The sequence below is a fragment of the Haliaeetus albicilla genome, chromosome 9, assembly GCF_947461875.1.
Source record: "Haliaeetus albicilla chromosome 9, bHalAlb1.1, whole genome shotgun sequence".
Classification (NCBI taxonomy): Eukaryota; Metazoa; Chordata; class Aves; order Accipitriformes; family Accipitridae; genus Haliaeetus; species Haliaeetus albicilla.
In genome coordinates, this window is record NC_091491.1 from 42,701,428 (window position 1) to 42,725,463 (window position 24,036).

A 24,036-nucleotide genomic window follows, 5' to 3' on the forward strand; every position below is an offset into this window, starting at 1 on the left:
CTTTAAAACAACCTTCACCATTAATCTTCCAGCACACACAGCATCACCAGGGGACCAGATGCTCCCCATCACGCACACAGCTGGAAAAGGAGGAGCAGCAGCTTGAGCCCCACCACAAGCCCCCTGTATGGGGACACAGCCAGCTGAGCCAGCACCCACCAGCAGGGATTTATGGTCTGAGCCACCTGTGCTGCTTAATCAGCTCATTAACCTACAAGTGGTTTCTCCTATCCTTAAGGGACAAAGCAATTATAAGAAAATACATCCCGGTTGTCCAGGTGGGAGATTTGTTTTGCTGCTGCCCTTCGTTGCTTGGAGGGGGGAGAGTTTGGGTTTGGTCACTTCCATTAACACACACCCAAATCAGCCCAAATCTTCCCTTCCCGGTGCCGGGCAGGGATGCCGCGCCATCAGGTATCTGAACCTGTATTGGCCTCCATAACCCCACCGGGTCCCTGTCGGTTTGCAGAAGGGGATGTGCCTCCTGTTCAATCCAAATCCATCTGCCTCCACGTATGGGGTAAACTTCACCCGGTGTCCGACTTCACCAGGCTGAGCTTACCAGCTGCATCATGCTTTAGCGAAGCTAAAGCTGATCCCAGCCAGGATTCCAGCCTGGACCAGCTCTGGGTCCCCCCAACTCTGTGTCTGGCCAGCCTGGAAATATCTCCAAAACAGCCTGGTGTTTGGTGGAGGCTAAAACCAAAGAGTTTAAGATTTTAAAGCAGTAAGTGATGGTCAGGCTGCTTGGAAGCTGAAGCTGCCGAGCAGCTTTGCTTCAGTCTGAGGTGTGCTGAGCAAACCCCACTTTAAGCTTATCTACTTCCAATAGTCTCATCTGTACAATGGGATCAGGCTAACTGTCCTATCTGCCTGTCTATCCGTCTGTCTATATATCCATCTATATGTCTGTCTATCCATCCTTCATCTATCTATCAGAAATGAGAGAGTGAGAGGTTTTTCTAAGGAAAAACATAAGTTTGAAATAAAATCTCTGCAATAACACATACAATGACTAAAACATTTTCGACTCCACACCCACAGAAGAATCATCAGGCTTAGAAGAGCTCTACAAAAACCAGCTAATGTTGCTTTTCGCTTGTTCCAACCCCAGTTTAATTGCCCTGTGTTGGTGGTTTTGCCCACAGAAGCCAACCTCTGCGAAAAATGCAAAACCGAGGGGACGGACTCGGCGCGGGTCCATCCTCCCAAAGCTGCCCCGGTGTCCGGTGCCCCCCCAGGACCCCGTTTCACAAGCCCCCGGGGGCTGCTGGGGAGAGGGGGTTGGGGTCCCGCGTTGGCGGAGGCATCGCTCGCCCCCCGGTGTGGGGCACCTCCGGCTCCCGATGCCCACGCCGCGGTGCCCACGGCCACGCCGACAGCCTCGGCGCGAGGGAGGCGTGAGGGGGAGGCAAAATCCGGCGCTCCCCAGGCATTTCGAAGTATTCCGGCATGCAAAAAAAACCCATGCAGAGAGCAATAGATGGGGTGGGGGGAAGGAGGAGGCGGGAGGGGAGAGAGGGGCTTTGAATGGAGCAGAGGGAATTGGGAAAGGCATCGGCATCTTCAGGTGCAGAGACCTGCACACAGGTGTATTGATGGATGTCCTCCACCTCCGCTACAGAAAGGAGGGGTCGGGGTACCCCAAGCACGGCGCAGCCCCCTCGCACGACTGCACGCACCCTCGTGGAGAGCCCCAAGGCGGTGGTACAGCCCCCCACCCATCCGATTAAGCAAAACTGGGGAAACCGTGACACGGTTTTCCTGCATATAAACTGCAGATAGTTTGGCTTATTGCTACAAAAATGTAAAAAAAAAAAAAAGTCACTGTTCCTGAAGCTGGCGGTGGGAAAACAACGTTGCTTAGAAACATCCCCATTAGTGCTCCAGACCCATTCTGTTCTGCACAGAAAATGAACAAAATATGTAATTTGTGCCCTGAAAAAAAAGAGGCTGTTTCAAGTAATAACAAAAACCTGATGAAAGTAGAGACCCTTTCCAATTGCCCTCTCCCGCTGCAGCACATCCAACGTCCTTCGCCTGTGACCTGCAGAGCGGGGAACAACAAAGTGTAATCCCAGGCTTCGGAGCCGTGCTTGTCCTTAATGCTTCTGCTTGCTTCATATTGTACAAAACCCTCCCCGGATCGGCTGCTTCCCATGTTAACGAACCCTCCTTATTACCTCCCCCCTCAAATGCCAGAGAGAGCCGCCCTGCACCCCCTGAGCCAAGGGAGCTGGTGGTGATCGCAGACCCAGACCCCATCCCCTGCATTAAAATGGGCAACAAGGGGCAGCTGCGGCTCCCCGAATTTCCCCGCTTGCACCCAGTGAGGTGGGGTGGGACAACGGCTGTGGGGTCCCCAGGACACGGGGAGCCCTGTGCAAACCAGCAGGATGGGGCAGGAGAGGGGTCACCCCCCTCCTGCACGGTCGAGCTCTCCTCTCCACCACCACCGAGCCTTTCCCGAGCCTTCCTGGTGCAAAACTGTCCAAGTTTGGGGTGGCATTTCTCCCGGAGCCGTGACGTTGGTAAGACCTACGCCTCCAGCACCGACCACATCTTCAGGGCTTTTGCTCCTCTGAACTTCTCCCAAGACACCCGCGGGGACATCTCCTTAGCCTGGCGACGCCAAACCGGAGAGCAGCGTGGATACGTCACAGCTCGGGCTGAGCAAAGACGCTCCGTATATTCTGCTCTGGGAAAAGATGCCGACTCCGCATCTCCTCACAAGTTTCTGGAGTGACCTGTCAGCATCTGCTCAGGCTCCCGAGCTCCCTGCCTCCCCAGGGGAAGACGCTCAGCTCTTCCTAACATCTCAGAGCCATGTAAATGTTATTTGTCATGATTCACTGGGCTGCAACAGCCCCCAGCGCGGCTTAGTCTTGATGTGAACCGAGGGTGAGGCAATATGGAGGTGTTAATTCTCCTCTTTAATTAACTTGGGTGGTTTCCTGCTTTTAAAGTTGGATTTCCTTTCACTTCATCAGCTCAAAAAGACCTGCAGATTTTAGACAATCAGGAGCTGCCCCTCTAGCAAGCTCCGATGGCAGGAGGTTGTCTCTAAGTGATGTGGGTGGGAAGAGAGAAAAATACTGGTTTCTGTCTCCCATTTTGAGAACAAAACACTTCACAACACGCACAGCAGTTCCACTAAATTACCGCCCGTATTAGCGGTAATTGCAGTGATGCAGAATCGCAGCTTTCCACTGTTTTATGTATTTTAAACCCGTTTACGTGTGCAGAGATAACGAAGTGAGGGAGGTCTGTGTGCCACTGGAACACCTGCACGTCCTGGGCAAGCTTTGGTTACGGGCAGATGCAAATCACTGCACCCCGCTTCATTTTGGGTAATGCTACAAAAATCGGCACAACGCCTCACCAGCCACTTTTGCTGCTTTCTGTTGATGTTTTCAACCGCCTGTCAGGTCAACATCACATTTCACCTAGAAAATGGTTTATTACAAGATGGGCTTTAAAACCTTAGTCCTTGGAAAGCAAGAATGGTGATTTTTAACCAAAGTCCTTCCGAGTATCTTTCCTTATTCTAATATAAACTACCTTCCTGCTTGTCCCTCAGAAGTATTCCCCATTTCTAAAGGGAACTTTTTTCACCTTAATTCAAGTGGAAAGACCACCCTGCCCTGTGGTCCCCCCCGCAGTAAAACGGGGTTTGGGGCAGCTGGTGACTGTCCCCACCGCTGCAGCACTGATGTTAAGTATTAGTTTAATGATGCAAAATAGGAAAAAAACCAGCTACGAGTGGAATAGCTGTAGAGGCAAAACAGGGTAGTATCGATCGGCTGAAAAACAACAGCAGCGAAGCCAGGAGGAGGGTCCTGGGCGATGGCGACCCCGGCTCGGCGGCAGGAGGGGCAGCCAGCCCAGGCGCGGACGGCGTGAGGGGACAAGCGGGTGCCTAAATGGCATCTGGCCCCCGTTTCTTGGCTGCCTTCACGCTTTCCAACTCATCTCCCGTACTCGTAGGGCCACCGGGTGCGTAGGTGGTCGCTTCAGCTGAAATTCCCCAGAATTTTTTTTTTTTTATTTTTTTTTGGCTGCATCCTCAGAAAAGTTGCAGATGACGCATTAAAATGTAGATAAGGCAAAATAGATGGGCTGCAGCCAAGCGCAGGGGCTGCCGCGCGTGGCTCTGGCAGACGTGCCGGCGTGCTCAGCCTCCCCGCATGGGATCCGTGCCATGAATGAGGCTCCCGCATGCGATGCTCTTGCCCACTCCCTCGCTCCCGGCGAGCCCGGCCAAAAGCCGCTCTGCCGGGCGGCTGGGTGCTGGCACCAGAGCGGATCCACCGGACAAGAACCGCCCAGGTGGTCTCTAGCCCGCAGCCGGGACAGAAAAGGTTGGGGAGAGTTTGCTGCGACGGCATCTCTATTCCCAGATCTGCCCCAGCGGGGAGCGCTGGGTGGGGATGCCGGAGCTGGGGCAGCACTGGTTCTGGTGTTCCCAGGGGAATAAATTCGCCGGGGGAGCCCTGATTCCAGCAACCGCATCCTGGAACCGTGCGCAGCCCACGGCTCTCCTGCCCCCACTGTGTTTTGGCAGCTGTTGGACTCAAGGGTGAAAGAGAGGGAAGGAAAAAGTATTTGTCATTCTGCGGGGATGCTTTTAAAGTGCATCCTTGTAAAAAAAAAATTAAAAAACCTTGCAGTTCCTAAAGGTTTTGAACGAATCAAGTTATTTCCAGAAATAAGAGAGGACCGGGGAGCTCTCCATCCCACCTGTGCACGGGCTAATCCACAGCTTCCCCATCACCCTTCAGCGGTACCCAACCCCGGGGCGCTACAGATCTCAGAGGGCTGGACAAAGACCCGGCAAACCTGGAACACGTGTCTAACCCTGTTACACTGACCACATCGATTCCACTTTATACGTGTAGGAAATTAGTAAGCAAACCATTCACGTGCATAGGGTGCTGACCACACTGTCACTAGTCAACACGTCCCATAGGGTTGTAAATAATAGATGCCATTTTCTCTCATTTCAATACTACTTCAGACTGAAAGAGGCAAAATAAAAAATTTAAAAGCCCGTCACTGGTTTTTCCTTCCCCATCCCTTGACCCACCTTGGAAAGTATTAGTCATTAAGCTGAAGTGATTGAATAACCTGAAACTGAAAAACACATGTTTTCTCCACAGGCAGGAGAGGCCAATTCTGACAAAATCACAAGACTAACAAAGGGGAAGGAATCTGAGCAGCCCTGGACAAATGCTGGGTGCTCAGCACAGCCATAGGCAGGTCTGCCCCATCTGCAGCCGGGAGCATCTGCAGTGGGGTCAGCCTGGGAAGGGGAGCCTTTCATTTTGGAGGGGCAATTTACTCTTGCATAAATATTTAGGTAAAAGCTATTTGCATGAACTATTCTAAAAATAAGCAGGCTGAGGCAGGGAGACCACTGTGAAAAATAACTGGATTTTTTGTTTTAATTACTGTGCGGGACTTTTACCCTTTCAGAGAGAAAGGACATTTTTGACAGATTTTAAGTACTTCAGAAATCGCTTGCAGCACAGTTTCGCAGCCTGTGCACCTGAAGCTGTGACCAGCCAGTTTTTCTGGCAAATATAATGCCAACAGGAAAATACAGGTATGCCATAAAAGTTTTATAACTTCATACCCAAAATATTTCTCTAGCAGCTTGCTTGCATACAGGGCACATCTTTTATGATGACTTACGCGACCCCTTCCCGAGCAGCGTGCCGGCTGGGTGTACGCGCAGGCAATCCTAACAGCCTCAGCCCAGCTCTCGTCTCTCCCGCGCCCTTTCTGTGCAAGGAGGCCATCTCATTTATTGAATCTGAGGTTCTCCAGATGCGTTGCATCCAGCCGAACTGAAGCCGCTGGCAGGCCCTGCAACAGACTCTCACACCGCTCTTGCACGCTATAAGCAAAAACCAGGCATCGAACACGCACCAGCTTTCCTCTTTGGGGGCTGCTGGCGGCAAGGCACCAGGACCTCGTTGGGCTGCCACGTACAAAGGGCCTCCAGGACCTTCGGCACCTTATTTTTCAATAAGCTTACTGCTTCTCCTGCTCCTCAAGCCCTGTGTCCCATTGATTATTTCTGTTTGTTCTCCGAGCAGAGCTTTGACGGAAAACAGCTCCCAAAACTCTTCAGCGCGGTGCCTGCAGAGCCCTGACCGAGCACCCGGCCACGGCATCTCGGACACCAGGCGCTGCTCCCAGCTGCCTGCCAGGAGGTTTTATAGCACTACAAAAATATTTTGAGAAACATTTCTAATACATTCAGATACCACAAGGAGTGAGCCTCGGTTTGCCAAAGGGATGATGCTGCGTCTCCCGCAGGGGATGCTGCTGTGGCAGCGACTGGCTGGGGGGCAGTGGGAGGGCATCGCTGCGGGACAGCAGTGCTGGGCGTCCCACCAGCCACCCGGAGAGACCCCGGCACACGGCAGACAAGGCACAGCCTGCCCCAAAAAGCTGCGATCCCTCCCACACGCCCAGGGCCGCCACGCTCTCACGGGGGCTGCTGTTTTCCTTCATCCTCTCTGCCGCCTCCGGAGGGGTGTCCAGCGAGCACAACAGCGGAGGACACGGGTGGAGAGCAGCTTCGGGTCGACTTCTAAAATGGGTTTATTCAGGAGCGAACACCTTCAAACCCCTCCAGAGGGTCCCGCCAAACACTGCTCTCACTCGTGCAGAGTGATGGGAAGCATCGCCTGGACCACCCCGAAGAACGGGGCTGGGATAAGGGACACGGTAGCCAAATCCCTCTTTGCATTAGGAAGATCCATCCACCGACTTTACATCGGGTATCTACCCCCCACCATGTGCCACCAGACCTTGGTTTGTTGGCTATTTTCCAGCTACTGAGGTGCACGGAGGTTTTGCTGGAGCAGGAGCTGTGGAAACAGCTCCGTGGAGCCGTCCCTCTCCCATCACAGCGCTCAGCACACGCTGAACCCCAGGCGAAGGGGAGATGTCTGCTGACTTGTAGCAGGGATATCGTCACCCCAGCTTTAACCTCTGGGCTCACACCGTGTCTCACGCAGAGCGTTTTCTTTTCCTTACTGAGAATTAATTCCTTAACAAACGCGTTCTACAGATGGCAGTTTATAATGTTAGCCTAAAATAAAAATAAGCGTGCTCAAAATTCAAATTGGATTTTACCAAAGCAGCCATGCTAAAATAATACATTTTAAATATCTTAAACTGTGCACTTCACAAGTAATTAAATTAGCAGTGTTTCTGCATTACATCCTTTCTTCCATCCATTTAAGCATTAGATTAACGTTGTCATGCAGATTTTAAATGGAAGATATCACGCTGCGGGGAATGGTTGGGGACGAGCAGAGCAGAGCAGGGTGTTTTAGCAGCCGGTCGGTCGGTCCACCGCTGCGAGCCGGGGAGATGCCCCACGCTGCCTCGTGCCGGGGGGGGGGACGACAGCCACCAGCCAGCACCGTCCCGGCAGAGTGGACCCCCGGCGCGGGTGGCACGGGGAGCAGCAGTGCTGTGACAGCCACCCACCGGTGACGGGGACAGGCTGCTCCCCTGCCCTGCACGGCTCGGCCGCTGGCGAGCTCCGAGAGGCTGTGCAGCTCGTCACCGGGATACGGTTGCATTATTTAAAAGCTTCCTTAAAATACCATCATTTTGCTTCTGCTTAACCAACCCGACATGAAAAGCATGCTCTTTAAAACACCGTTTGTCCTTGAATTCAATCTTGTTCTCCTTAGCTCATCGCTCTCTCTTGGGATTAAAATGGGGGGTGGGAATCGATGGCACACCAAGCGCTGGCTTGTTGCTGTGCCCCCCCAGTACCTCCCAGTGCTACCAGCACCGAAGGACAGCGTTCCTGTCCCCAGTGGGACACAGACAGGCAATCCAGCATCCCCAGACCTTGCTCCGCGGGGTCCAGGACACCGCACTGGGGGATGAGGAACAGTTTGCATGTCAGGCTTGCTGGGGAAGTGGGAACTATCACGACATAGCTGGGCAGAGATGATGTCAAATGCTGACACCCGTCCGCTGTGTAACAGTCGCCCCTCTGCGCTAACGCACGAGCCAGCACTGCTCCGGCCGGTTGCGTGTTTCTCCCTGAGTTAGACCTCACTGGAGGATATATAATTCAGCTGGTGAACAGATGTTTCCGAAGTCCCTGATAAACAAGGAACGTTTTTACAAAGAATATTAGAACCCTTGGAAAAATCCATTTTTCACTTAACTAAAGTTGGTATAGGAGGTTCTTGGCCTGGTTGGGTCTCTGGGGGAAAGAGGGGGGAGAAGGAGAAACCCCGAGCAGAAGAAATCCCTTCGCTGCAGCGGGGGGAGCAGGGCAGAGCCTGCGGCCACCGCAGCACTGGGCATCGCTCCTCCGGCCGCAAAGCCACGCGCGGAGAGACGGGCAGCAGCCACACTGGCCTCTGCTCAGCCAGGCTGGCACCACCCTTGTAGTCTACTTCCAAAAAAAAGAAAAAAAAAAGACGACTTTTCGCTATCTGCAACCTGGAAGAGGAGATACATTTTCAGTGCTTACACTCAGCCCAGCCATCTGCAAAGTCTTCATTTACTGAAGACAGGAAAGCCGGGGAGTGAGTATACCTTTGACAAACTCCATGCACTACCATATTTTTAGAGTTTGCACAGCAAACTGTTGGTTTTAACATTGCAATGTTAAACACGGCTTTTGCATCAATGTAATGAGACGAGAAAAATCCAGACCGCGCTGAACCCACAGCCTTACTTAGCAGCTACAAACTGCTGGAGAGCCAGTAGGAATCTGAAAGCAGCACAAATCAGCACAGTTTTTGTTTACTCAACTGGTTCCTTTTTCTCCTTCTTTGAGTTATTCCTGCCTTCTTCGTAGCCATTATAAGCTACTGTCCTGGGGGAAAAAGCATTGTGAATTCAGTGTAAATCCATTCTGTTCACTGGATTAGTCTTAACTTACACAATGAAATGAAGATCAGATGATGAGCCATAAAAATCAACCTGACGTGGAGAGCTACTGAAATAATATGTAATTTTATATCAAAATAATTGTGTCATTTGCACATGAGTGCTTAAAACTGCTTGTAATTGCAGCAAGACTTAAATAAACCCTCGATTCCTAAATATATGACGTAGTTATTATGGTTAATGCTTGTAGTATGATGCACGGAAAAAGAAGACAGAAGTCCTGAAATACTGCAGAGAAATACCTGCTTTCACTTACACCTTTTAAAAAGCACAAGAGCTTTATCTTCTGTTTCCAAACTAATTTTGCAGCCCAAACTGACCCATGTGCTTTTCCAAACCTGCCAGGTTGGAAGTTTGCTTTTGACTCCTGTAAGCCCACACTTACACTGCCTGTACAGCCAGGGACGGTGCACGGGATCTGCATACAAAACGTGCTTTTACAATGCAATTCTAGCGTTACTAATACCACGCTTCTACATAAGAAATTTGCACTTATATTAAAGCACTGCAATTTTTGCTTCTAGCCCACGGGTCACTCAGGGTATATTCAAAGGAGTGGAAGAAACCGCCGGTGATCACAGAGGCAAAAGTCATTTTCCTGATGGTAATCACATGTCTCAGACACGGCTCTGGGGCTTTGCAGGGCTCCGTGCCCCCCAGGCAGCAGTTCCGCCTCCTCTGCAAGCTCTCAGCAGCTGCGCTGGGAACTTCTCCAAGGAGGAGGAACGGCTGCGGGACGTTTTCCAGGAGCAGGTTTGCTCTTCTCCCCCGCCAGGTGATCCAGGGAGGGAAGGAGCTCCAGAGCATCGCTCCCCTCCGGGCTGGGACCTGCCAGCCCACAACACTGGAAAGGTTTGAGTTAACCATAGGATTGGGAGTTTTATACTTGTTATATACCTTAATTATGTTTGCCAGCGGATATTTATTTAGGCAGAAAAGTGGGATGAGGAATTCTTTGTGCCGTAGCATATTTATTGTGCTTTTCCATGTCTGTAATTGGTGTGCAGAGCCAACGGAGCGCTGCTCTGACCCTGGCTAAGTCAAGCCCGCGGCCGCCTTTCCCAGAGGGGGAAGAGAGACATCCCACCGGAGCCACTGGAGAAACACACCCACCGCTGCGATGCGATGCATTAGCAGCTCTTTATTAATGCGCTTCGACAAAAAGCCACTATTTCAGGCACACAGTGAAGAAAAATGCCTTCAAACTGCTGATGAATTTTTAGCCGGCAGGATGTGATGACCTCCGCTGGAATGTGGCCAGGGCACTGTCTCGGTGTCACTGGGGACACTGGAAGGTCCCACAGCCTGCAGCCTGGCAAGCAGCAGCACCCAGGCAGCGAGCCAGAAAAAAAATCCCCAGTAAGAAAAGGATTGACAAGGCCACCCTGCACCGGGCTTGCTGTAAGCAGGGGCACCCATGATTTCGAGACGTACCCATTGCTCTGGGAGAAGGGAGCAGACAGGCAGCAGCACCATGTCTCTGGCCAGCTTGGTCTCCTCCAGACCCTTCGTCTTCATTCGGGTTCGTGCCGGTGCTTTGCCCTCCGGAGCAGCGGCCGGGTGCTGAGCAGGTAGCTGAGTACCGCGGCACCGGCATCGGCGAGAGCTCGGCAACTCCCGGGTGGCCGGGGAAGGTCTTTGGTTGCTAAAGCTGCTCTAGACCTTGCAAAATGCAACAGTGCAGTGGCATGGGCATGGTGGCCATGGGTGGCTCGTGAGACGGGGCTGGGCATCCCACATCGGGGAACGGTGCCGGCCTCTCCATACCTTGCCCCACGCTCTGCAGTGGCCGCAGGGTGAGCACAGACTATTAACTCCACCAGCTTGCCTTTGCAGTTAAAATTTTTTTGTTTAGGCTCGCACCGGAGTTAATGGTCAAAGCTGCCGCCATCAATTATTTATGAACACAAATAGATAGATGAGCTTCGTAAATTGGGTCCCTCGTGGCCATGCGCGGGCAGAGCTCTCATAAAGAGCTATTTTTGAACTGCTGACGGCCCTGAATCGGCAGCACAACGGCTGGAGCGGGAGCTGAGCCCCGAGCCCCACGCTGCCCAGCTCCCTCCCACGTCCTGGGCACGGACCAGGCTGGCGGGGAGCCGGGATGCTCTGGGGAGAGGCTTTGCCCTGCTGCGTAGGTGACGGTAGGACTGCCAAGGGAAGGCTGGTACAAGTCTCAGTTTGAGAAGTTGTTCTCTGTGGTAGCTGTGGCACATCCCGACTAGCCCTGCGCACCAGGATCAGGGCTGGATCCACTTTACCGACAGCTTGAACTGGGCTGACGATGAATTTTAAAAAAGTGCGGCGAATTAGGAGGGAGAAGAACCCAGGCTGTGACCTTCTGATGGTCCAAAGCAGGTGAAGACCCAGCCTGCCAGCCCTCCTCCCATGCTGCGCATCGGAGGGATGCGAAAATACCTCCTTTGTTTTCAGCAGCGGTGCGGCAGATTGCAATTTTCCAAGCCGAGCGCTGCAACTACATCATTTTCAAGGAAAGACTTGAAGTGATCCCAAATATTCTCCCCGAGCCTCTGGGCAGGCTCACCAGTGGGACTGAACTGGAGCATTAAAAAGGATAAAAGGGAACGGCCCCTCTCCCCGTTCGCCTTCTGCAGGCAGGAGGCAGCTGAGGCTGTCCCCGGCGGTGACAGCAGAGGTGATGTCTGGGGAGGTCCCGTCCGGCTGATGCCACAATCTGACAGGGAGGATGCAAAACAAGATTTAGGAAATGCAAAGCAGAGCTTTGCTCACGCGAACGCCGCGGGCACGCACCTGAGTCCTAATATTTGCAGATGTTCCCCCATGAACGTATTTATTCCCATAAACTTTGTCTTTTATATTCCAATACGGTCTCCCAGCTGGAACGAGTCCAGAAACCTGTCATTTGATGAAAAGCCCCCGAGCTGGCTCTTCTCCCGCCCCCACCCCTGTCACAGGCGTAGTTGCCGTCTCTCCGTTTTACATAATCCCACTGGCATCAGGAGTGCCTGGCAGCCGGGGGAGGCAGTGCCGGGGTCGGGAAGCATCTCGGGAGCGATGCGGAGCCACGGGGCAGCCCTGCCAGCGGGGCGGCAGCATCCCTTGGGGTCTAAGGGGGGAGCAGGTATCGGTATTTTTAGCGTAAAACGAGGGGCAGCTTAGCTAGCACATAGTTTTAAGCGGCGCACGCTGTATAGCTTAGCATCAGGGACACAATTCAAGCAGAAAATGAATTGGGAAGGACTTCAGCTTCAAGTGTAAGGGAGCTGAGGGCTTTACAGGATTATTGTTGCAGCCCTTGGGAAAAGCCTTTGGCTTCTCCGGGTGCCGGATTTCCCTCGGACTGAGGAACCAACCCCAGAGATGAACACGAAATATCAGCCCCATCGTTGTTGGTAGGCGTCTTCCCTAACTAAAGGTTATCTCAATTCAGCAGCGTCGCAGCTGAGCCTGGAGGTTTAGTCAGCTCTTCCTCCAAATTCCCCTTTGCTTCTCCTCTTGGGGAAGAAATCAGCTCTAGATACGGAGAGATTTGGGAGCAGAAACAGGGATTAGTCATAAAGATAAAACATCAGCCTTGTCACCAACGAGATGCTATTCTTGATGCAATTCCCCAGGTCTCGGGCAGCCAAAGCCGGGGGAGCCATCAGGGCTGTGCGGAACACCAGCGGGAGAATTCAGCCCTCGGTATTGGAACCTTATCTAGAAATGAGCCAGAGAGGATTTAAAGGCCCAACTTCGGAGGCTGCAGGAGCGTTGGTGTCATGTGGGCAGCAAAGAATTGCAGTTACCCGGCGTGTTGGTACACTGATAGCACCGGGAGCCCGCGGGAAATCAGCAGAGATAACTGCTGACAATTAGTACACGGTGCCCATAAACCTAACGAGCAGAAGCCATGACTTGGTAACAGATCATGTCTCGGAACGACATGATCGAAGCCACATCTCCCACAGATGTGCTTACTGGGGAAACCGAGGCAGGGAGCTGCAACGGCTGGGACAGGGCTGCAGGAGGGGAGAGGGCTCACAGGGAGCTCCCGGGGGGGCACCGCTCCGCCGGCCCCTGTCTGTGGGTGTCTGCCAAAAGGACAAGTTATACTGATTTTGAGAGTTGCCTCTCCTGGGGCAGGACCCGCTGCCATCCCCCAAATACCGCCCTGCCCGCGGCACCCGGGAGCCAGGACTGCCGCCCTCCCAGAACACCCCCCGGAGCACTGACCCTGCCCCGCCAGCCCCCAGCACCCTGTCCGGCTGGGACCTGCCCCCGGGAGATATTAATCGGCATTTCTGCCCTTGCGGTGGGAGCATCACCTGGACCTCTTCTGCTGCCGACACCGTGCCGGAGTGCGCAACGCTCCTGATAAAAGTTGGTCACAGCTGAGCAGCAGAAGGAAGCAGCCAGCAAGGCCGGGCTTCCACTTGGGCAAAGCCTCCGTGTGATTTATCAGCCCTTCAAGCAACTCACAGCAAATTACATCTGAGCATCCTGTTCACTCTGCTCCCATACGTCCCATCTATGCGGTTCCTGGAGAGTTAATATCGAAATTTTCAGAACTACAGGATCACCTAAACCAAGCCCTGCGCTGAGCTGCACGCACACTTGAATTTTGGGTAATGGTGCTAAAGCCAGCCTGGCTTTGCACCAGTCCCAAGGACCGTAAAACCACGCAAAACTGCATCCTCGCCCCACGCTGCTGAAAGGGACATCCTGAACAGGCAAAAGCTGACCGCCAAAGTCATAGAAATCCTCCTTGTTTGGCGTGACAGAGAAGCTTATCGGCTGCCCACACCAAGCACTTCAGGCTGAAGTCACAGCCGTTCATTATTTTTCCTGCCTGGGTTAGGAGGAATAAAAATCTGTCAGATGCATGAAGCAGTTTGTAAGCATGCCCATGATTTTTTTTTCTGCATTTCACCCAGAATTGGCCTTGATCTCATCTTCACTAAGTGAACCAGGTGAAAAGTCAGTAAACGATCACCATGATGAAATGGTACCCAAGGCAGATGCTTCTTTTCGCTCCATACGACACACCGCAAATGAACTTTCCCTGTCCAGCCTCAAGCATGCTTTGCTAATTGATTTTTCTGTGCATTAGTACCAATATAAGTTATATTGAGCACTTAATAGAAACCATCTTAACACCACTGTCGTAAATTCACAATGTTGCATATAATCTACCCAGGCAAGTGGTTTTTGTATAAAATCACAAACAGATATGCCTGCATGAACATTAACACCCAAACGCTGTTCAGTTATGCACAAGTTTAAAAATCTATTAATAACCTTAGTCGAGAGCTCCTCTGCAAAATCAGATGCATCCAGGCAGGCAATTCTTTAGAGACAAAGTAAAGAGCTATTACACTGCAACGGAACAAAGAACGATACCGTGACCATACCTATATTTCATGCCCGTTTGCTTTGCGGTGGATTCTTTTAACGAAATGTGGTGCTGAGGGGTAAATGTCCCCAAACTGCGAGCAATAATAGCCACTGTCCGAAATTTCGCCCGGGCTGCATTCACTACGTTCGGGGTAGTGGTGTTCTGCTTGCTGATGAGCCTGTCTTCACCATTTCGACTCTTCAAGTTGTGCTCCGTGCAGGCGATGGACACTTGCATCGCGCCCTCGGTACACCTCTAGTCGCCCTCCAGGTCGCGGCCAGAGCCCCCCGGCCGCCCCGACGCGGGCTGCGGGCTGCCCAGCGGCGCGGGGCTGGGTCCCAAAAGCCGACGAGGAAACCCGCTGACCTCGAACCCACGGGAGCAGCCGAGGCAGCGGGGGTCTCCGGGAGAGCCGGGCTGCGTCCCTGCGATGCCGGGTGGAGAGCAGCCCCGAACTCGACGAAGCAAATCGCAAGAGCAGGTTTCGGCTGGCTCTCAGCTCTCCCCTTGCGATATTTGCCGCTGCTTAGACAAAAGCATCCATCCGGTCAGGGGCTTTCAGAGGCATCGAGCCGTTCCTTCATGATGAACCGCCAGCAGCAGCCGCCGCTCTGTCTTGATGCAGGCTTGCTTCTGGTCGCCGGTTTTAAATCAATGCAGGCATGCTGCAAGCGCTGGCTCCAGCACCCGCTGGACCACGAACTGCTGAACAGGCAGCCTTGCCGGCTGAAGAACCATCCGCTCGCCAGCCAGTCTCTAAGGACCACCGAGATCCATCGGTTCGCCTTTGCCCAGATGCAGCAGCCCGCTACATCCCACCCATCGCAGCCCACCCGAGGGCAGCGGGAGGAGGGGGGGGGCGGCGCGGCCACGGCTCCGCAGCGGTTCCCGGGATCGGGATCAGGATCGCCCCGTCAGGAGCCTGCGGGAAGCAGGGGAACGGGCCTCCTTTGTGCTCAGAGGGAAGGCAGGCGCTTCAGGCAGATGCCTCCCATAAAAATAGCTGCCGGCATCGCCGAGCAAGGAGAGGATCTCTTATAGCGGGGAACAATTTGATGCTAAAATGGGCTAATTATGACCAAAAAAAAAGGGGGGGGGGGGGGAATCGCTCTGCTACAATATGCCAGTGAGTTAACACGTTAATCCCATGTTTCTGGCACCCGGAGCCGCTGCCCGCAGACCCACGCTCGCAGCAGTGCCAGGGTTAATCCCTTCTCCCCCCCCCAGCATCACCAGCTGAGTAAGCCGCAGCGTAAAGACTTTGAAGCAAACCATCCCCGTCCCTTGCTGCAGCCGGGGCTGCAGTCGAAGCAGGGAGCCCAGCTCTGAGCTGGCAGCTCACCGGTGCCCACCGCCATGTGCCCCCTCTCCCAGGGCGCTGGATTTGGGTGCCAAGGGCAGGGGCAGCCCAGGGACCCCATGGCTGGCGAGGTGCTCGCCGGAGTGGTGGGAGGGTGAAGCGGGGATTGGGGTGGTTTGGAGTCACCCCCAGGACCCCTGCCCGTCACTGCCACCCAGCTGGGGGAGGACGGGTGCAGACCCACGAGAGAGGGTGCCCACGGGCTACGCATGGGTGGCAGCGCAGAGCGGGTGGGTGGGCGAGGGCTGGGGCTGCGGTCACCCGCTGTCCCTTCCCCAGCCCTGCGCAAACTGGTGGGAATTGGTCCACAGGGGTTCCCCGCACCCCACTCCGAAATCTGCCCTCAGACTCCCAGGAGGGCTGGGGTGAGGGTGGGGGGCAACTCCGGAGGTCCTCTCGCCCACCTCCTGCTCATTGCCCAGGCTACCCAGGACCCTGTTCCATTGGGGTGGGAGCAGCTCCGAGGCTGGAGACCCCCCCCCCCGGGCTCTCCGGTGACCTGCCAGGCTCCCTCCTGCTCAAGAGACGCAAAGGTGGAGCGGGAGCGGTGGCAAGAAGAAAGAAGCTGGAGGTGCTGGTGTGGCGATGAGGACCTGTTTCGAACTCAGGATGACAAGCCTTCGATTTCCTCCCCCGCAGCGGGGGCATGCCACCGTTTTCTCCCTGCCCCCACCCTGCTGGGGGGGGGGGAATGCGAGAGCGGCTGGGTGGGCAGCTGGCAGCCAGCCAAGGCCACCCACCAGCCCAGGTGACAGGGTGAATAGCTTCTGACGATGTCTTTGCAGTTCGTTTATCTAATGGCTCGTTAACGCTTACACGGCACGTTTCTTCAAGGATGGAAAGCAATATATCAAAGAAAGTTACTTTATGATATTCTCCAAAAGGTGATTAACAGTTAATCCTACAGCAGACCCGCAAACTCCCAGCCCTGAGCAACCCCCTTGGACTCGCCCTCAGGCACGGGTTTGGGGCAGGCAGACCCCTTGGCGTGGGTTTGGAGGGAGGGAGGGCAGGGCTGATCTGTGGGGTGGAAGTCAGAAAGCTAAGTAGCAACTAGCTGAAATAACCACCGCAAGGCTCCGTCTCAGACACAAGATTTAGCTTCGAGAGTTTTCAGGCATCTCATCAGTGACTTAGCATTAAAGATCACAAATAAAGGCTGTTAAAAACCCAGAAAAGAGTGTGTCACCTCAGGGCACAAGCCATGGGGTCGCTGACACCAAGGTGCCCCATGGTGTGGCCTCATCCAGGACATCCTCTGTGTCTCCATGGGACCGGAGCGTTGGTGGTGGTACCCACAGGGTACCCCAGCCCAACGCAGACTAAGCACCCACTCGGCTTTTGGAGCCCAGCTTTGCATTTCAGAGCCCAAAGCAAGACTGACATACAGCATCCTCTTGCTGGGCACAGATATTTCAAGAAGATATATTTTTACATCTTGTTCTATACGCATCCGGAGGGTTCCCATTGCAGCCAGCATCTGGCTCTGCCGGCACTGCCGAATGGTGACACTTGGTCCTGGGGACGTGCCCAGGTCACTGCCACCCAGGTCCTGGTCACTGTCCCTGCTGCCACGGCTGCCCATGCCCACGGGTGCCAGGGGAGGGACAGGGACAGGACAGAAAGGGACAGTCACATTCTGTGCTGGCACATCCCGCAGAGCATATTAACTCAAGCTGCTTAGCTTCGGAGGTTACAGTCTGCCAAAGAAATATGTATTTAAATATGGGATTTATTTCATTTGCTGAACAAGATAATCACTTCTAGACTAAAACGTTAGAATAACATAATTTTGTATCATGAAAATCCTGAGCTTATAAAACAAGAGGTATGTGACAGCCTCGGTGGAGGACGGTGCTGGGGTACGGTGGCAGCTCAGGCTCAGCCACGAGCCTCTGGCCAGCTCTCCGTGTCACTTCAGTGCCACCAAACCGCTACAGAGGCAGCTATTTGCCAAGACGTACATATGCATTTCCCCCCTGAGGAAGATGACAATCGCTCATTAAACAACTTGCTCAAAATGCTTCATCAAGCAAATCTGTTTTAACACAGATGCTCGCGACCACGCCGGCTTTGCCTTTCCTGTGATCCCCGTTAGCTGCTGCATCCATCCTGGGGTCAAACTAAAGACAAGAGCCAAACACAGATGAGCAGGATGCTCTAGGCAAGTGTAGAAGCCAGGAGATATTTCTCTCCTACACAAATACACATTTCAATGCCCTGGACAGTTTGTTCCTTTGCCCGGGACCTTCCCGGGGTGGGATGACGAGCATCGCTGCGGCGAGCAGAATGGAAACATCCAAAAAGGAAAAAATACTACTTTATTCGGAGCAGGTCTGGTCCCTGCAGAGGCACCGAGGGGAGCCGGGGCCGTGCAGCGGAGCGGGTGATGGCCAAGCCCTGCCGCTGGGAGGGGGGGACAGGGGCTCTCTGCTCCCGGGGGCCAGGCAGCAGCACGGCTCTTGCTGGAACGAGCAGGAAAAAGATGCTTCTGCGGCCCAAAATATAAAAATAAAAATGACGTCCTTCCATCTGGGTTGGGTGAAATATTTCAAGCTGATGCAGACCCGGCCCCCTCGAGCTGAACATACCGCTTGCTTCTTTCTTTTTTTTTTTTTTAAGTTTCACCTTTTAGTGAAGCAACGTTGAAATGTTATGCCAAGTCTGGCTTGAGACTTTACTTCTTGGTGGCTGCAGTCATAGGCTATTTACACTAATTGCTCTGCTGTGCCGTTCTACCAAAGCAGAGCATTCCACTGGCCAAATATCAATTAGCATCTTACTCATTTCATTAAATTTAAGCTGATTGCCAGCTAAACCTGTATTTTCGGTAATACCAATATGCTGCATATAAATTCTGGCAGGCTCTGTCAATCTTTTAAGACGGCAGGTCTTAATTTCATGCCTTTCTTGTGCTCAGACCTCAGCAGCAGTCTGTATTGCAATAGCCACATATGTTAATTAGACAATACGCACCGCACGGGCAATGAGGATACATCGGCTGGTGAGCATGGGGTAAAAGGTAGAGCAGATCGCCTCTGCCTCCATCCCTGCACTGTTCATGCTTTACCAAGTAAAACCTTTCAGTGTTTTTTAGAAAAGAAAATGCACAGGGATTGGCACATCTGCAGGGACATGTGGGGGCCGCGAGCAGGGCAGCGACCCTGGGATATTCTCAATGAATCACAACATAATTAGGGTACATTTTCACCTTATTTCAGTCAGAGGTTTACGTACCGTGGAAGACACACCGTGGTGTTTGGCTGCAGGTTGCGGTACAGAGGAGAGCTGGACACCAACCACATGCAGCCAGTTACATAAACCCACATCCCAGCATGCTAACCAGCAATCCAGGTCACCAATAACGATGCCACCTCAGCCGGTTTAAGCTCTTTAACCAAAATTCTTCAACAGCAAGAGAAGCCAGCACCTTAATACAGCAGCGAATGTCACACCTGTCAGCACCAATGTCAGACGAACCCCTCTGCAAAGTATCTTTGCTAGAAGCCTTCCTTTTTAGCAATGCATAAAATTATTTTCAGTTTAGCTATTTTTTGTTTAAGTTGTGCCTGCATATATATCGTATAGTGGAGGGGGGAATGGTTAACGATACTTCCCAGCGCACTTGAGAGCACCGGCCGCTCGCACCAGGTTACACTTGTGCGGCCACAAGCCTCTCGCAGAGCTGGTGGGGGGACTTTGCCAAGTCCCTGCCGGTGCATTTCGATGTCCCCACCAGCCCCGCGGATGCTCCCCGAGGTGCTGCGGGACAATAAAACAGCTTTTGTTCCCGATACCGCCGCAACACTATGCATAAACAGAAGTTTACGGCTATCATTGCTCACTACGGCAGTGCAAATAGCGTTGCATCACCACTGCGTAGTGACATGCAATATTAAATGCAAAGTCTGAACCCTTTTCCCCGGTGCCGTAGACGCAACCTCTCCCCACCAGCAGCCATCTGGGCCAGGCTGACAGCAGCTCCCTGGGCTGCCTTACGGGACCTCAGCCAGGCATCTGCAGAGGAGACCCCACCAGTACTCTGCACACCAGCAAAACCAGCACCTAACCTGGCTCTTGGGTGTAAAACGCAGCACAGCCCCTAAGTACCAGCTGCTGCATCGCCCTGCAGCTTCCCCTCTGCTCCCTACGGGGAGGGGACCTGCCCTCCGCATCCACGGCCGGAGCAGCACTGGGGACCCGTGAGATGCAGCAGGGCAGAAAACGTCACTGCTTCCAGGCTAGAGGCACATTAAAAATGTGGTTTCAGCGTTCATGATAGAGTTTTCACCACGTGGGACATTTTGACAGGTGCTCAGTGGGACTTTGCATGCAATGTAGCTGGATCAGCCAAACTTCAGAAAGCTGGGTGGAAGCACTAAAAATGCAGCCGGCAGCACTGTGATGGCAGGATCCCACTCCCAAAGCGGGGCCTGGGGAATGCAGAGTTCTGCCCTTGGAGTTTTCCACCTAAAAAACACCCTTCTTTATTTTGTTGAACAGACCAGACCTCACTACTGCAACCAGAGTCTGTCCACAGCTGCCTTTCCAAAATCCAGTGCAGATGTTTGAGGCGGTAGTCTCCAAGACTGGCCTTCATGAGAACTATCATAATATGCTGTTGCAAATCCTTGATCTTCAGACTTCCACACGACGATTCCTCTGCAGCACAGCAGGACGCGCTCAGGGAAATTCTGTGTTATGTCCCAATAAAAGTTTCACTGGGCCATAAAAGCTCTGTTTATAAATACAGCCCATGCGCATCGCTCAGCCATTTCACTCCATCTCAATAGCTGTTTGAAAACAGGTTTCCTGCTGGGCTAATTACTTATGATTGCCGCAGTTCCGTTACATCTCCGTAAATTGGGCTGATATGGACACTGGCGAGATAACGAGCGCTGCCACCCAGGAGAGCAGGGAGAAGAGCCTAGGAGCGAGCTGGCGTTAGGATGCATCTCCCAAAAGGGCTTCCGTGGTATTAATTTCAATTAACAGCCGAGGCCCTGCCGCAACGGGATGCTCACAAGCTCAGCTGAGGAGTGGTCCTGTTTGAAGCAGCAGCAATGAACCCCGCAGCTATTTGTAGCTCTTTTGGGTGTATCTAAACCCACGAGGAATGTTTCTTTTTGATAACAACGCTGGAAGCTTGGCAAGGAAATGAGCTGCAGAACAAAAGCACTGCGCTTATCTAGCAAACAGTCATCCTATTTTCACTGGTTTCACATGAAAACCTTAATTTGCATTGGTAATTGCACTTGAGGAAGACTGATCAAAATTCTCATTAAATGTTTTTAGTTAAAACACATCTTTCTGGCAGGTTTTCAGCCAGGCTGGCTGCAGCACCCAGCCCAGTCTGCCTCTGATAGCGCACGAGATCTGTTATCAGCTCCAGCCCTGCAACCTCTGGCCGGGCTCCGAGGGCTCCGACCTCCCAAAGGGACCACAACCAGGAGCGTAACAGCGTGGGCAAACGGAGCCAAGGCTGGTAGCTCTGCTAACACGTGCAATGCGTTAATGCCGGGGTATAACTAAGGCAGCATCGCCCCAGCCCCAGGGAGGCACGCTGTACCAAACTGTAAACGCTGCCCTGTTCTTCTGCAGGGATAGTCCTCACGTTCGTGTTACAGATCCTTCAGGATGTGATGAAACGATAAACGAATCAAAACTGGCATGAAAAATACACTAGCTTTGCTTAATTCTAATGAGAATTGAGCCAGATGCGAGCAGGGTAACAAACGTGTGGGATGGCTTCCCCGCGGGCAGCGCTGCCGAGGGTTTCGGCTCTGCCCCAGCAGGAGCAGAACCCCCAGAGCAGAAACCCTCGGCTACGGCCTCGCCACGGCTGCACCGGGTCACCCTGCAGAAAAGGAGGTTTGAAAATAAGCAGCACCAAAGGAGAAAATTCCCCTGTTCCAACTTCCTAAACTGACCCGGTTTCAGAGCCCTCCTTTTCTTTTTTTTCTCCTTTGCATGCATTTCTACATGATGCATGCAATCTGTACATCATGTAGAGATCGACCCACAGGGGACTCATGAACAAACTCCCATCTAATTTTCAATCTCCCCAGGTGTCCCCATGGATGCTCGTTGGCTGGACCAGATGCCAGGACCCCCACCGAGAGCCGACAGCCCCCCCTGTACAGCCCCCAGGCACCGAGGGAGCCACCCGCTACCAAAGAGCTTTGCAATAGTTAGCCAGCTCTATGTAATATTAAATAAATTGTTGCTTAATATAATGTGAAGGAATCAATACTGAAACTGAGACCCAGAGCTTTCCATGTCTTACAAAGAGGATGTAACTCACCGGGCGCCCAATCCAATTAATCACTCGCTTATCCTTGTGCATAGAAAACATCCACCAGCATATTGCCTATCACCCTATTAGCTGCTATACCCCTGCTCCAGACCAGGTAATTTAATTTTTCCATGTCATCTATTTCATTTCTCAGTTGACTGAAAGCCAGTGGCTTGCAAGACAGGCTCCAGAAATGACCATTATTTTAATATATTGCAATACATTGAACAGGACTGAACATGATTAAAACACTTAGAGGTGCACGAAGCTCTATTGCACAGTACAAGAGGTTTTCTTGAGGTTTTTTCCCCCGCCAGGCAGGGCTGGAGCCCCTGACACGGGTATCCCAGTTACAGAGCAATCCATCCCAGGCCCAGAGGAGAGGAGCATCCCCGGCAGCAGCAGGATCCTGGGGAGCCCCGCGATATCCCCGGGCATTCGGGGTTGCTGTGCCAGGCTCAGGGACACCAGACGGCACACGGCCGCAGGTTGCTGAACGCTTTTCTCACTTCTCTTGTACTTCGGGGGGTTTTGAGGGAAGCAGTACCCAGCCCCACACAGCCGGGACAGAGCCTGGTCCACGGGCACCGAGGGAAGCGATGTCGGCCCCAACGCCTGCCCCAAGCACCAGCCGCACATCAGCCTCCCTGCAGAAGGGGTTAAATAACAACTAAACATTTCCAACTACAACCGGTTTTTCCACCATAAAAATATAAAATAGTTAAAGGAAGGTGAAGAGTCAGAGACACGCACTGAGGTTGGCAGCTCGTGGCAAACAAGTGGGTGTCTGGTTTGCCATACTCATATTCTAGACTGTGCATACAGAAAATGCAGAGTTTTGCCAGGTGTTTTGCATAACCTGATTGATAAATGTATTCCAAATAAAGCTCGGCCCAAGCTATGTTCTTCCAACTTGGCGGTGCTTGTTGAGTAGTAGATTTTAGGCAATTATGTATATTACTCTGTTATCTATACATGTCAAATATCACCCAAGCATTACTTTTAACAGCTTAAAACTCTAAATTAACTTATGTGAAGAAATATGTTGCTAAGGTCTCAGTCTTGAATGCTGAATAATACACAACTTCATTCTGCCCTTTTCCAGGACCTGCTATAGCAGATGGATGGCTAATTATCGTGCAATAACTTCTGATTCTTTGAGATGAGCTGGCAGAGGGTCAGAATAAAGATGAGCTACAGCAGACTGCATTGTTTGCAAAACTTTCTTGCAATGGATATGCCTTCGGCAAACATCCCATTCACCCAGGAACCCTCAGCTTTCACTTGAGCTGCATCTTTCTCCGGCCAGCAAGGGGACCGGCACTCTTTTGTGAGCAAACGAAATGAAAGCTGAGTATCTCCATCAGCAATTACCTTATTGTTCAGCATTGGTTTATGTAAGTACCATTAAAATATCACCTTCCCAAACAGTACTTTTTAAAAAAGATTTTTAAGTCTTCTCCTGAGATTCTCTCTTTCAACTGCAACATTTCTCATTATTAAAGTGAGTGGCACAGGGTGAGAGTCCCATCAGCTACATCCAGCGAAACTGGCACAAGACCTCGCTCCCTGCATTGGAGAGAAAACTGTTCACATTGACCAGCACTCCCAAAATAATGAGAGGCATCTGCTGGAATTCGTCACCGAGGAGAATTATCACATCACCTAGAACAATACCATTTGCTGAAATGCAGCAGATTACTAAGAAACAATCTTCAGTCCAATTAATTTTATCATTGCCTTTTCACACTGCCAGGCTCCTTTTCAGGGAAAGTGATACAGCAAAAACCATCGCATCAGCACTTCCTCTGTGACTTAGTTAGTAGCCTACACTGCTAGTTAAAAAAATCATCATTTCAGGACTTCTGGAATCTGCTTTTTATCTGAACAGGGTGACTTTTCCCACCAGGAGGTCTTGCCAGAGCAGGCTTTGGGACTGTTTTGTGTTTGCCCTGGGGTGCAGGTAGAGCACGCTGCTGCCAGGCAAAAGCCAGGGACTGTGGGAACTCTTTAGCTCCCTAATTTTCCCCCCACACCCTTTGGATTAAGGGGAAAAATATTGCTCTTTTCACTTCCAGAGCA

At 52.3% G+C, this 24,036-nt stretch overlaps 1 protein-coding gene across 4 annotated transcripts in view; it reads right to left on the minus strand.

The window, feature by feature from the left end:
* The window catches only part of KCNAB1 (potassium voltage-gated channel subfamily A regulatory beta subunit 1), a 72,203-nt gene that overhangs the window by 34,964 nt on the left and 13,203 nt on the right, over window positions 1-24,036 (minus strand). Inside the window, exon 1 of one of the 4 annotated variants that reach the window (XM_069792911.1) lies at window positions 14,316-15,315. The exons of the other annotated variants lie outside the window; for them this stretch is intronic. Coding sequence (XP_069649012.1) covers window positions 14,316-14,536 — 221 coding nt within the window. The 5' untranslated portion in view covers window positions 14,537-15,315. Of the gene's footprint in view, window positions 1-14,315; window positions 15,316-24,036 lie in introns of those variants that run through there. 4 annotated transcript variants of the gene reach the window in all.